Here is a 14,596-nt window from a genome sequence, read left to right on the forward strand (position 1 = left end):
TGCGGTGTCTCTGCTGGTGCCAGGCGTAGAATCATGGAAACACTAGATTGGAAAAGACCTTCTTGGATCATCGAGTCCAACCATTCCTATCTGCCACTAAACCATGTCCCTGAGCACCTCGTCTACCCGTCTTCTAAACACCTCGAGGGATGGCGACTCCACCCCGGCCCCGGGCTGCGGGTGGTAGTGCTCCACGGGCCTTTGAGCATGGGCCCCGCGGTGGGGGCGGTGCCTTGAGCCCCGGGAGAGCCCGCCCCGAGCCCCGGGAGCGCCCGCCCCGCGCTGCGCGATGACGGAGGCGCCGCGCCCGCAGTGACGCTGCGCAGGGTAGACATGGCGGCCGCGCCGGGGCCGCGCTGAAGGTGAGAGCGGGGAGAGAGGGAGGGAGGGAGTGAATGAGAGGGGGTAGGGGGGGCGTGGGAAAGAGGGTGAGTGAGTGAATGGAGGGGGGCGTGGGAAAGAGAGTGAGTGAGTGAGTGAGTGAGTGAATGGGGGGGGAGTGGGAAAGAGGGTGAGTGAATGGGGGAGGGCGTGGGAAAGAGGGTGAGTGAGTGAATGAGGGGGGGGCGTGGGAAAGGGTGAGTGAGTGAATGGGGGGGGCGTGGGAAAGAGGGTGAGTGAGTGAATGGGGGAGGGCGTGGGAAAGAGGGTGAGTGAGTGAATGGGGGGGGCGTGGGAAAGAGGGTGAGTGAGTGAATGAGGGGGGGGCGTGGGAAAGGGTGAGTGAGTGAATGGGGGGGAGGTGTTTGGGGGGGTGGTTTGTGCATGTGTGTGTCTGTGTGTCGGGGAGGGTGGTCTGTATGTCTGTCTGCGGTGATGTCTGTGTGGCTGGCTGTGCTTGGGGTTGGATAGTCTGTCTGTTTGGGTGGTGATGTCTGTGTGTCTGGCTGTCCTTGGGGTTGGATGGTCTGTATGTCTGTCTGGGTGGTGATGTCTGTGTGTCTGTGCATGTGGCTGGCTGTGCTTGGGATTGGATGGTCTGTATGTCTGTCTGGGTGGTGGTGTCTGTGTGTCTGTGCATGTGGCTGGCTGTGCTTGGGATTGGATGGTCTGTATGTCTGTCTGGGTGATGGTGTCTGTGTGTCTGTGCATGTGGCTGGCTGTGCTTGGGATTGGATGGTCTGTATGTCTGTCTGGGTGGTGGTGTCTGTGTGTCTGTGCATGTGGCTGGCTATGCTTGGGATTGGATGGTCTGTATGTCTGTCTGGGTGGTGGTGTCTGTGTGTCTGTGCATGTGGCTGGCTGTGCTTGGGATTGGATGGTCTGTATGTCTGTCTGGGTGATGATGTCTGTGTGTCTGTGCATGTGGCTGGCTGTGCTTGGGGTTGGATGGTCTGTATGTCTGTCTGGGTGGTGATGTCTGTGTGTCTGTGCGTGTGGCTGGCTGTGCTTGGGGTGGTGGTCTGTACGTCTGTCTGTGGTGATGTGGGCCTAAGGTAACATCTGTATGTCTGTGTGTGGCTGGTTGGTTGGGGGACGTCTGTGTGTCTCTTTATGTCTGTATGTCTGTCTCTGTGCGCGTAAGGGGGTGTTTGGGGGGTGGATGGTCTGTTTGTGTCTGTCTCTCTGTATGTGGGGTGATGTCTGTGCGTCTAGCTGTGTGTGTGTCTGTGTGTCAGGGGTGGTGGTCTGTATGTCTGTCAGGGGGGTGTCTGTGTGTCTATCCATCCCCAGGCACAGGGTGGGATCCTGTTGACCTGTTGGGGTGGGACGGGCTGCTTCCCATCCTTTTGCTGCCCTGAGGTGTGAGGAGAGCACGTAGGTGGTGGGAGCTACCCCGGAGCATCTGCGGGCAGCACAGCAGCCCCTCTCCCTCACCACCCACTCCCTGTGTCGCAGGAACGGGACAGGAGCTGAGGGAAGCTGGGCTCTGGAAACGCTGCACGACGGTGTCTGGAGAACACAAGGATCTGTGGCCGTTCATGTTTAGGAGGGACTCAGACCATGCGCGGCTTGTGAGAACTTAACTCATCCAGAAAGTAAGAAGACAAGGGGGAGGAGAAGCTGCTGTTGGAAGGGAGAAGGAAAAGGGAATTTCTAATTTCTGGTATAGGAGTAATTTATGGGATTGGGCTTGAAGGGTCACAGGAAATGGGGTAACATCAGGCTGGTGGCGTTCCGCAGGGATCCATCCTAGGGCTGGTGCTCTTTTAACATCTTCATAAATGACCTGGTTGCAGGGCTTGAAGGTTTACTAAGTAAGTTTGTGGATGACACAAAACTGGGGGGAGCTGCTGATGCTCTGGAGAGCAGAGAGGCCTTGCAGAGCGATCTAGACAGATTGGAGCTGGGCAATAGCCAACCACATGGAGTTGAACAAGGGCAAGTACTGGATTTTTCACCTGGGACACGGCTGGATTTGATGGTCCTCATGAATCCCTTGCAGCTCAGGACATTGTGTGATTCTGTGATGGTAATTTGCAATTATAGAAAGTGGAACAATTTCTAGGTGAAAGAAAGAAGGTTGATTTTAAACTGTGTGTAGATGTAGCTCTTGATAGGATGCTTACTTGTTGATGCTGTTGGCATCTGGTGAACTGCTTTTATTGACTGGATTTTTCCCCGTAGCGCAATGTCCCTGCTGTTTACGCGTTCCAACTCAATAGTTGCAGTGAAGAAGGATAAAAGACATATGGCTGAGGTAAATGCTTCTCCGCTTAAACATTTTGTCACTGCAAAGAAGAAAATCAATGGTATCTTCGAGCAGTTGGCTGCGTACATCAATGAGAGCGCCTCATTCCTGGAAGGTAAGCTGGATTCTTGAACTGCAAGCGTGTAGCACTGCTCACCCACATACAATTCCTTGAAAACACACCAGAAAACTCTCATTCAGTTAAATGGCACTGCTAGACCTCTGGTTATTTATTTGTAAGTTTTATCTGTTGATATATCAACATTTATCATAAGAACAGAATTATTTTCCTGAATTTGGGTGGAGTTCAGGGTTCATATTTTAAAGCTGATAAGTTCATGCATGTTATGAAACAGCTAGTTAGCGAGATATGCTTGTTTTTTATGTCATTTGGGAATGTTTTAATAAACTATACAAAGCCTTTTAGTTTTTTTGCCTATAGTTATTCCATTATTGTTGCCTAGACCTGTTATTGCTAGTGACACGTAGTATATGCCATTAATTGCCTTTTTATGCTTAAGATGCAAACAATTTTATTTTTTAAGGGTGTTGGAGCCTTTCAGGTGTTGGCTGCGTTCTGTTTAAGACCATCCTAAAGATGAGAAAGGCTATTAGATACCCAAAAGAGACCAGCTGATAAATGCTGATACAAATTTGCCTCAGGGCGTAATTGCACATGTCAAGATCACCTTCATGGTCTTTAGGACACAGTTAAACATTTAGTTGTGTGTGTTACATCATGAAGAGGTGTTTTACACACTTTGGAGGCAGATGACTTGTGGAATTTAGAGTCATGATGTATTTTGATTTTAGAAACACACAGGAACATAGAGCTTGATCCTGTCACCACGGAAGAGCAGGTACTGGAAGTCAAAGGCTACCTGTCAAAAGTCAGTGGCATTAGTGAAGTGTTGGCCAGGCGACACATGAAAGTTGCTTTTTTTGGAAGGTGAGTTACGTGCTTGTTTCTTGTCCGTAAAAAAAACTGGTGTCCTTAGAATTGTAGTTGGTGAAAATACTTACAGAAACACTAGTGCTCCAGCTTTTGCTTGTGGTGGCTGTGTCCCTGGCACTAATCCTCTTGTAAATTGGAAATAAATATCGTAACATGTAATTCTTCACTTTGGAAGAATTCTTAAAATAAGAAAACAGAAAAGTCTTTTTGTAAGTTGTCAATGGCACCTAAAATGTTAATGTTTCTGATATTGTTTGGGTTTAGAGAGCTTGCTTTCTGTGTATACCTGAAGCTTAGAAGCCTAGCTATACCGTTCTTTATTCTGACTGCAGAACAAGCAATGGAAAAAGCACTGTGATAAATGCCATGCTGTGGGACAAAGTCCTTCCTTCAGGAATTGGACACACCACTAATTGTTTCCTGCGTGTAGAAGGGACAGATGGACATGAAGCTTTCCTGCTTACTGAGGGCTCAGAGGAAAAGAAAAGTGTTAAGGTACAGTTTCCTTAAACATCTGATAAAAGTTGAGAAGTGCCAGAAAAGGGAAGGCACAAGAAAATTAAAGCACTATGAATAAATTTCACGGTTAAAGGATTTTAATAATTAAAAGAGTAGATATGAAGAACCAGTTTTTGATTGAGGTAGGGAGGGAAGAAGGGAGCAAGTTAGAACTTATGCATTTTATGAAAAAGACTGTGTGTTGTATTTGTTAGTGATAGCAGGGAACTGAAAGGATGACTCAGGGAGTTCTGAGCTCTGTATGACTGACTGAAGGCACAGACTTACTGGTAATTCCTCAGCAGCCTATCTTGACAGGAGAATGTCTCATAAACTCTTACTAGGTGGTTGCCTTTTTAGTAGAAGACCATGTAGGGGGAAAAAACGTGATTCGGAGCTGGGTTTTATCTTAACTCTGGATTTTATCTGTGAGCAGACTTGAAGGGGAGATAATTGTGTCAATGGTTCTTAGCATACAGGAAATATTATAAATTATCTGTCTTTTTAATAGACAGTAAACCAGCTGGCTCATGCCCTTCATCAAGATGAACTTCTGAATGCTGGCAGCCTTGTTAGTGTAATGTGGCCCAATTCCAAATGTCCTCTTTTAAAAGATGACCTGGTGCTGATGGACAGGTGAGAATATCTTTCTTTCCTTTCCTGCTTATCACAGATTAATGACAGGAATGTCTTCAGATACAAATTTAACGAGCAGCAAGGAAATTGACCCCGTTTTGATCTATGACTGTAGCTGAAGTCCTTTGCTCTATTTAGGAGTCAGAGTTTCTCTTAATCAGTACTTCCTCGTAGTCTGTACTCTGCCTCACCTCAAGGCAACATGGAAAATTATTGCCCTGAAAAGCTGAGATGCATTTAAAAACTATTTTTTTGCCGTTTTCACAGCATAGTAATGTCTCTTCTCATCCCATTGCTAGCCCCGGAATTGATGTAACCACAGAACTGGACAGTTGGATTGACAAATTCTGCCTAGATGCTGATGTATTTGTCCTGGTGGCAAATTCTGAATCAACATTGATGCAAACCGTACGTTCAACCACTTGTTCAGTGAATTTGGGTAAAAGTTACAAAAATATTGACATACTAATCTGAAGGGGTTTTGTTCTGTTCTGTGTAGGAGAAACAGTTCTTTCACAAGGTGAATGAACGTCTGTCTCGACCCAATATATTTATTTTAAATAACCGCTGGGATGCATCTGCCTCTGAACCAGAATACATGGAAGAGGTTTGTGCTGTGTTTAAATTCCTTATCTTTGCATGTGTGTCATCGAGTCCATTTTGACTCTGGTTGTTGAGGGTAGAATCAGAAAGTATGGGATGTGATTGTTTTATGGTTTGGATTGTTATTGCTATATAGTATGGAGATTAGAGGGAGTATAGAACAGTGATTGGGACATGGCTCTTGCAGTTTCTGAGCTGGAAATTAGCTGTTTCACAGGGGCTTCTTGAATTTAGATCACTTAGATAACCTCTGGAAGATTTCACAGAACAGCACAGTGTTTTGTATTAGTAGCTTAGACCAGTAGAGGGCATCTGGGTGCCTGGTCTGACCTTTAAGAGATGGGGTGTAAAGTGGATTTAACTGCATGGGAGGTTTATCCTGCTTATCCCGCAGGTGCGTCGACAGCACATGGAGCGCTGTACCAGCTTCCTGGTAGATGAGCTGGGTGTGGTGGATCGAACCCAGGCAGGGGATCGCATTTTCTTTGTGTCAGCAAAAGAAGTGCTCAATGCCAGGATTCAGAAGGCTCAAGGGATGCCAGAAGGAGGTGAGGAAAGCTAACAGGAACTTTACGTTTTCTTAGAGGGAAGAAAATAGAGAATGTCTTGTTCCAAAAAGTGGATAAAACTGGGGAGGGTCAGAATATTAATAGAACAGTCAAAACCAAGGTGTGACTTAGCAGCACTTTGGCATTGGGTTTAAGGTAAATCAGGAGCATTTTGTGATGTCCAGCGTCTGATTGCTTTCTACAAACTTAAGTGGCTGTTTTGTACTTCCCTTCTCTCAGGTGGAGCATTGGCAGATGGATTCCAAGTTAGAATGTTTGAGTTTCAGAACTTCGAGAGAAGATTTGAGGTGAGCATTGTGTGTGCTTCTGTTTAAATTTTATTCCTGAAAGGCTGGGAATTAGAATTTATAAACATGGAGTGGGGTCATAGTTTGGGAACAGAGTACACAGGAAGGAGAAGTTGTGTTAGTGTGCTTCTGCCTGCTGCTAATCTTGGCTGCCTTTTGTGTGCAGGAGTGTATCTCACAGTCAGCAGTAAAAACAAAATTTGAGCAGCACACGGTGAGAGCGAAGCAGATTGCAGAGGATGTTCGTCTCATCATGGATTCTGTGCATATTGCTGCCCAGGAACAGCGGTGAGGAGAGCTGATGCTTGGTTCTTGCATAAATGAAGCTCAACATTTATGGGAATATAAGCATTTAAAATACAAAGCAGAATACAACATGTTTGGGAGTGGGAAGGAGACGTACCAGTAGTCCTGCTTCTAGTGAATTGTGAAAGTATTGGGGAAAGAACCTCTTTTTCTGTTGTGTGCAGTGTGTATGTAATGTATTGCAGATGCTGACACCTTTTGGTCTTGGGGAGGAGAATCTGTCTTGTTTCTGGAATTCAAATCATATTTATAGGTCAAGAATGCATTTGTCTGGCTCTTTGATGGGCACTGCTTTTCCACCAGGGTTTACTGTCTGGAAATGCGAGAGGAACGACAGGAACGTTTAGGTTTTATTGACAAACAGCTGGAGCTCCTTACTCATGACTACAAGCGGAAAATAAAACAGATCACAGAGGAAGTGGAGAGGCAGGTAAGGAGAAAAATAGATTCTCTGAAGCAGCTACCAGCATCATGGGAAAAGTGCAAAGTGCTGACAAAGGTTTGAATTACTAGAAATGTGGGAGATGTGGATGGAGAGAGAAGGAAATGTGTTCACTGCATGTCAGCAGTGGTGAGTTCCCATCTCTCCCTAGGACAGAATGTAAAGAAACTTTTCTGTGCTCTTTCTCTAGGTTTCAAATGCAATGGCAGAAGAAATCAGACGGCTCTCAGTGTTGGTAGATGAATACCAAGCAGACTTCCATCCATCTCAAGTTGTTCTTAAAGTCTACAAGAGTGTAAGTAATGTTTGCTTCTCACAGGTTGCTCAAGCACTTTAAAGAGGCCTTTTTTCTGGTTTCAGGTCAGGAGTTATGCCAGCTCTGGAGATGTTCAAGGCCAGGCTGGATGGGGCCTTGAGCAACCCAGTCCAGTGGGAGGTGTCCCTGCCCATGGCAGGGGGTGGAACTGGATGGGCTTTGAGGTCCCTTCCAACCCAAACCATTCTATGATTTTTCTGACTAGGATATTTAGAGCTAAACTTCTTATGTTGTGAGAAATCTTTTGTTAGAATGCCTCTTGCATTTGGATAGCTTCTGTAAAAAGTGAACATCTTTAAAAAAAAATAAAAAGGGAAGAAATAGATTCATTTGTTTAGTAATTTCAGCAATAAATCGATACATATATGATGTATAACATTGTATAGATGAAATGGAACTTCTCCTAGACTAGAGAGTACATGTGAGAATTGTTTTATTTGCTTTTTTCTCTCCTTCACTGAATAATGAGGGTGGAGGGAAATGGAAATTAATGTTAGAACAGTGGGCAAACAGAATGTGTGCTACAGTTCTGGGAGGGTTTTTTTAACTGGCGAGTTCTAACACCTGCAGCCTGCATCTTTGCTGTGTTTATATTAAGCTTGATAATGCTTTCTTTGTTTGTCAGGAGCTGCATAAACACATCGAGGAAGGCCTGGGCCGTAACATGTCAGATCGTTGCTCCAATGCAATCACAGCTTCCCTGCAGACAATGCAGCAAGAAATGATAGGTCAGTTCAGCAGGCAACGTTTCCCTTTATGTTTCCTTTAACTGAAACCACTAGGACTTTAGTCACTAGGTAGATATTTTGGATGTCTCTTTAATCTGATGGCTGATGTGCAACTGACGTCATCTTAACTTTCCATCTTGATTTGATGCTGTTGTGTAGAGGGTGAGTTACACCTGCTTTTTCCACTCTGTGTCTGAGCTTGTGCAGTGATTTGCTACTGAATATTTTCGGTCGACTTTGTCCTCATGACAGAGAGGAACTGTGATTTCAGAAACTTGAGAGATGCTCAGACCAAGATGCTAATGAAATGTGAATGACTTTTACTAGGTGCCTGTCTGGGTATAAGCTTTAGTAGGAGCATGGCACCTAAATCCTTTTAGAACTGGCCTTCAGATTCTGTTTTCCAGGCTATTGCTAAACTGTAAACTTCAGCAGCTACCTGTAAGGATTTAGGAGCATATGTGGAAAGATTTCCTTCTGAGTTGATCTGAAGAACTAAGAATTGAATAGTAATTCATCCTTTATCTCTCACTTTGCAACATGCTTGGCTTAAGGAAATCTAAGATACTAAGAAAAAATAGCCGTGAAGGAGGGAACAACACGTAATGACCCTGATTGTGAAATGCAAGGCCAGTTAATTATTGTGAATACTGCAGCCATTTTTTGAATATTTTTATTTTGTGTTTGTGCAGATGGTTTAAAACCCCTCCTCCCACTCTCTTTGCGGGGCCAGATAGACATGTTAATTCCCCGACAGTGCTTCACGCTCAGCTATGATCTGAACTGTGACAAGCTTTGTGCTGACTTCCAAGAGGACATAGAATTCCATTTCTCTCTTGGATGGACGATGCTGGTCAACAGGTTTTTGGGACCAAAGAATGGTCGCCGGGCCTTGATGGGCTATAATGACCAGGTAAGATACCTTACTGAGTCATTGGGGTAGATGTGATATTCATCATTTCAGTGGCTGCTGAAATCTTTTTGGTGGGAGGGGCAGCGGCTTGCCTTCTCTTATTCTGTACTTTCTTTTTGTTTTGTTTTGATGTTGCTTTTCTAATTAGGTTCAACGCCCTTTAACACCAGCAAATCCCAGTCTGCCTCCTTTGCCTCAGGGCTCTATGACCCAGGAAGAGCTCATGGTGTCAATGGTGACTGGACTGGCCTCATTAACTTCCCGAACTTCCATGGGAATCATCGTGGTTGGCGGTGTGGTGCGTAGGCAAGCTGAGAGAAAAATCAGCACTTCCTGCTTCTCTGTCTTGTGAAAATAATGAATGTTTTGAATCTCAGATCTCCCCAGCCCGAGAAGGCATGAGAGATCTAACTTGAGTTGTGTGGTAACTTATTCCTGTAGCAGGAGGAATCTAAATTCCATACCTATATACTCTGCTAGTGTTGCCATGTCTAGGGGTGGGGGATGTCTCAAAGGGGAGATGGTTGCTTGAAAACATCTTTTACTTCAGAAACAGGGATTCTGTGACCCAGATGAAGTTTGTGTGCACTTGCAGGAGTAAATGTGCTGCAAAGGTTAACCCATACAGAACCCCAGTAGAGTAGGCTAGACTGGACGTCAGTAATGAGCCATCTGACTAATGAAACTACTTGCAAGTCAGGATTACACGTGCCTAGTATGTAAGTGTGATACTCTGTGCAGCGCTCTTGGGAGCTGGCAACATTCTGAGGTGACAATTGTGCTTTTCCTTGTGCATTTTTCAGGTCTGGAAGGCTGTGGGTTGGAGACTGATTGCACTCTCTTTTGGCCTTTATGGGCTCCTCTACGTATACGAGCGCCTCACTTGGACGACAAAAGCGAAAGAGCGAGCTTTCAAACGGCAGTTTGTAGAGTACGCAAGTGAGAAATTGCAGCTCATTGTCAGCTATACAGGTTCTAATTGCAGCCACCAAGTGCAACAGTGAGTTTACTATATTTGTCTAAAAACTTACCTAAATTCTATTATTTGGGGGTTATTTAATGATATTCCTTGTTAAAATAAGTCTGCATATTGAATTCCAGATTAAAAAATGTGTGACGATACATATATTTTAAAAGAATACTATGCATTTTTTAATCACCATTGTAGTATCTGGGTGCTGTTAAGCATTGGTTTTAACATACTTATGTCCCTCAAATCAAATTGTGCTGATGCTCTTATCTATTCCTGTGCATAAGTGGAAAGATGAACATCTGAGTCGGTGTTATCATCGCTATACATCAGAAGGATTTATTCCTTGAATTTACTGCTTGGTCTTACTTCTCATCATATCTAACTATTCTTGTTTCATAGAGAGCTTGCTGGAACATTTGCTCACCTGTGTCAGCAAGTGGATGTCACACGGGAGAATCTCGAACAGGAAATTTCTGCCATGAATAAAAAAATTGAAGTTCTGGATTCACTGCAGAGCAAAGCAAAACTGCTGAGGTGGGATTTTATTATCTCGTTTACACAGACATTTGCAAACAATTGTTTTCCATGTGATTGCCCCAAGATGTTCAGATTAGGGTTTATCTTCGCAGTCCATCTTCTGTCACAGCATTTGATGTGCAGACATCAGCATCTTTCCTACCAAGTCGTGCTCCCTTTCACTATCCCACATGCTGTTGACAGTCATTTAAATTGTCTGTCTCACGAAACACTGTTTTCCTTCTTTATTTCGCTTTCTTTGGAATTACAGTTTCTTCCCATTTATCAAAGCATACAGTCTTCCACTCCCACTAACTCCTTCAGGCTATTACAAAATTATGCACAATGTTTTCTTGACCTTGCCAAGGCTGTCAGGAAGAATTTTTCAAGTATTCCTTATCTACACAATAAGATCGATGCAAACAGGATCTTAGTTTGAACATCAGAGCCTAACGACTGTTAGCAGGCAAGCATTCCTGACCTGAGGAAGGGCAAGAAATGGCAGGAGCATTTTGGAATAGACACCTGGTACTCCTCTCCAGGCCTTGCTGTTACTTGTTTTAGTCATCGTTCTTTCAGATTGGCTTGTTTTCCTTGCTAATGGAGACTTTCTGTTCTTGCAGGAATAAAGCGGGTTGGCTTGACAGTGAGCTCAACATGTTCACACATCAGTACCTGCAGCAAAGCAGATAGTGCAGGAAGAAGAGAAAAACAACACTGTTTCCCTTCAGTGCTCTCTTAATTACTGCAGAGAACATGGTGGGTGATGGAATTCCCTAAAGGGAATGAGCAAAAGCGTATTGCTACGTTTCCAGTAGGATTCTGCTTCCCTGTTTTGTGTCCCACCTCTAAACACTAGCTGTTTATAACTCTTCTTTTTCCTTCTTGTGTGATCAGGCTACTTCAGAAGGAATGTGTGCTTCATACATTTACAAGGGGCTTTGTAAAGTAAAATCAAGTAGAATGACAAATTTAAAACAAACAAACAAATATTTATCAGGTTAAAAGTTCTTCTGACACGTCTTCACAGAGTCATTAATTTTCCTACGTGAAAGCAGAACTTTTGACGCCCAAGCCCCAAGGTTATGTGTGCGTGACAAGCAGCCTTTGTCTAAATACGGAAGCCCTGCACACAGACGTGATGATGGTTTCACAAGGCAGTTTTAACCCATGCAGGTCTATCTCCTAGGTTAATATTCTGCTATTGTAAAACATGATGGAGAATCACTGTGTGAAAGAGAGAGGTTTATTACTGTCAGTATGTTTAAACCTATGGACAAAACCCAGTTCTCTTCCAGAGCAAGAGCGACTAAAGTTTCTCATTGGTAAGCCTATTGTCTTTGGAGTTAGTTTCTTCCACTTAAGAGCTCTTTAATAGTGCAGTCTGGCCCGTTTCACGTCATGGAGAAATAGTTTGCAAAGACATAACTAGCTCCTGTGAGAGATAGCGCTGATAATTTGACAAATTGTTGAGGAAGAAGAATAGAAAATCCAGTTGACAGAATGTAATGAACTGCCTTATGGGATATGTTGATGAATGTGGGGTTGTTTTGGAAATCCACAGCTGTGTTTCTGGAAGCAGGTCTTTGGAATTTCATTACCACTGTTTGGCCACAAGAACAGCATGTGGATCACAAGTTGTAAGAGATTTTGCTTCATGTAGAGCTTCCATGGAATATTACAGTCCATGCAGTAATATGATTTGATGTTGTTTCTCTTGGGTTAAAAATATGAGAACGCGCTGGCACTGCAGCCTCTCTGGTGCAGGGGGAGACCTTTCCCTTGTATTTCAGGCCACTGCAAGAATGGGTTAAGGCAACTGAATTTTTTAAGACATTATTTATTGTAAATGGATGAAATTAATCATTGAGTTTTGCCCTGAAGCATTTTGAATTTGGAGTATAAGATTTGGGAGTGGTAAGGACTTGAGTCTCTTCCTGCTGGAGTTGATAGAGGAGAAATTTCCACCAATTTCAGTAGTACCAGGAATAGGTTCCTATGTTGCAAAGTTTCCTTTCTACTTGCCGTTGGTATAACCTTTCTGTTCCCCTCAAAATGTCTGAGGAATCCAGAATCGTGTCCCATAGTTCTGAGGTTTGTGACAACCCAAATCTGGTCAGCATTAAACTTAAGAGAATATGGGCTGTCTTTGAGCAGGACCCACCTGAGTTCAGCTAGTCAGCAGAGCGTTTTTTTTCTTACTGACAATGAGACTTTTCACTGGAAAACTTTATCAGCTGGCCTTGGGATTTCTTGTTCATGCTTAGGTCTGAATATATGTGTCTGTGACAAGTCCCCTGTTTTGTGTGTCGTGAAAGTTTCAGAAAGAAGCAGCTGCAAGATGTTGGAAGGAGTAAAATAATTATCTTAGTAAGTATTGTAGGCTATTTGCCGTAGCACTTGAAGTGTCTTGATCATGTAGGAGTTGGCAGTGAGACTCTTGTTATGTCCCTGGAATGCTGGGAGCGAACCAACCTTTCACTTACACTAGACAGCTTTGAATCCAACCCAAACTGAAAAGCCTTTTTCATCACTGGACTTCATCGGCCTTGGTTGGTTTCCTCAGGAAACCACCAGGACATGAGTGTGGTTAGGATCAGATCCTGAGCATGAGTAAGAAGGAAATATGAGTCCTTTTCCCTGGAAATGTGTTCTCTAAGTCTGCGGTGATGTGTAAGTGGAATCATGCACTGTATTCCGCTGCAGATATTATGTGAATAGATTCAGATTTCTAGTCTCACAAGCTATGGCGTATGCCTTTATCATGGGGTATGTGCTGTGCTGTTGAGTTAAAACATTGAGCACATCCCTAATAAACCCACAAATTGTCAGTTCCAGTAGAGGGAGAGGATGGTGCACTACTGCTCAGCAGCTCTAGGCCACCTGAAATGCTGACCTTGCTTTTGAAGACATGCGCTGTTAGCATCTCTTCAGCAAGCCTTTAGGGGAAGTCTGATAAATGAGCTAAGCTTTAAACCAGTGTCTGGTCTGTAAAGGGAAAAGAGATTGGCGGGTTCTTAGAATCTGGTGTGTCGCCTGTGTGTTCAGATTTTGGTGATGGGGGCATTCTCACTGCAGTGCTAAAACTGAACCCATAGAACCGGGGAAAGAACCGCCTGCATTTTTTTAAGAAGCAAAACTGCTAACATGGGAGGGAAGAATTAAGTACGCGTGTAACTCTTGTCTGTAGAAGCCCAAGTGATTGAGAATCAAGCTTTTAACTGAAACACCTATGAGCTGGATTCCTCCTGAACGCAACACAGCTGTACCTCTTTAATCCAGAGTGGTGGAGGAGTGAATACTATTGACAAGGAGCCTGTTCCCTTCTGCTTTTTGTAAGGAATTTTAAACTAGTCCTTGGAGCAGGTAATTCCAAAACCAGTCTTCCCCAAACTCTTATTAAAGAAGGACAGCTAAATGCACTTTATCTTATTGCTGCTACTTATTTTCTTATTGTGTTTTGTTGATGGAGCTCTTCAAAATACTCTTACAGTGAGTTTTCTCTCTGCTGTATTTAAGGTGATAAATTTGCATGAATTATTCCTGTATCAATGCTGTAAACGATGGAAACCAAAATAAAAGTGAATTGGAAAAATGTTCCTCCTGCTCTTTCATGCTAGAAACTCATCGAGTGTAAGTACAGTCTGTTTGAGCTGAGGTGTTGCAGTAAATAACGTGTTCGACAGTGATGACCTTTTATTGTTCTTATCATGAAAACTGATGATACTGAATTATCTGATAGAGGCTTAAAGATGCCTTCTTAAGTCATGGTAAAATGTGGGTATCGAATCGGTGATTTCCTGAGGTCATCAGCACACACGGTGCTTGTGGGCTGAAACTGGGATGGGTTGAGGCGGTGGTTGACAGTGGCTGAACGCGAGCCAGCAGTGGCCCAGCTGGTTCAATTTTGGGCCTGTTGGTACAAGAAGGACATTGAGGGGCTGGAGCCCGTCTGGAGAAGGGTCGGAGCCCAGGGAGGAGCTGAGGGAACTGGGGGTGTTTAGCCTGGAGAAGAGGAGGCTGAGGGGAGACCTCATTGCTCTCTATAACTAACTGAAAGGAGGTTGTGGAGAGGAGGGAGCTGGGCTCTTCTCCCAAGGGACAGTGGACAGGACGAGAGGGAATGGCCTCAAGCTCCACCAGGGGAGATTTAGATTGTATATCAGGAAAAAATTTTTCCCAGAAAGGGGTCATCAGGCACTGGTACTGCTGCCCAGGGAGG

The 14,596-nt window shown here is 44.1% G+C and overlaps 1 protein-coding gene across 1 annotated transcript; it reads left to right on the plus strand.

Moving 5' to 3' along the window:
• The first annotated feature begins 252 nt into the window (after positions 1-252).
• MFN2 (mitofusin 2) lies at positions 253-13,971 on the plus strand. The gene is made up of 19 exons (XM_069874828.1): positions 253-362; positions 1,840-1,979; positions 2,569-2,747; positions 3,446-3,581; positions 3,920-4,082; positions 4,597-4,721; positions 5,021-5,129; positions 5,221-5,328; positions 5,719-5,872; positions 6,113-6,180; positions 6,347-6,468; positions 6,790-6,916; positions 7,119-7,223; positions 7,870-7,972; positions 8,665-8,885; positions 9,034-9,183; positions 9,689-9,885; positions 10,258-10,392; positions 10,998-13,971. The coding sequence occupies exons 3-19, from the start codon at positions 2,573-2,575 to the stop codon at positions 11,065-11,067; spliced, it is 2,268 nt and encodes a 755-aa protein (XP_069730929.1). The 5' UTR covers positions 253-362; positions 1,840-1,979; positions 2,569-2,572; the 3' UTR covers positions 11,068-13,971.
• The last annotated feature ends 625 nt before the right edge of the window (positions 13,972-14,596 follow it).

This window comes from Phaenicophaeus curvirostris, chromosome 22, assembly GCF_032191515.1.
Source record: "Phaenicophaeus curvirostris isolate KB17595 chromosome 22, BPBGC_Pcur_1.0, whole genome shotgun sequence".
NCBI lineage: Eukaryota > Metazoa > Chordata > Aves > Cuculiformes > Cuculidae > Phaenicophaeus > Phaenicophaeus curvirostris.

What these genes read in the sequence shown, in the direction of transcription:
- MFN2 (XM_069874828.1), top strand. Translation starts at nt 2,573, where the DNA reads ATGTCCCTGCTGTTTACGCGTTCCAACTCAATAGTTGCAGTGAAGAAG. An exon ending in AGGAAAAGAAAAGTGTTAAG is followed by an intron (nt 4,083 to 4,596) that starts GTACAGTTTCCT and finishes TCTTTTTAATAG; the next exon opens with ACAGTAAACCAGCTGGCTCA. An exon ending in TGCAGCCACCAAGTGCAACA is followed by an intron (nt 9,886 to 10,257) that starts GTGAGTTTACTA and finishes CTTGTTTCATAG; the next exon opens with AGAGCTTGCTGGAACATTTG.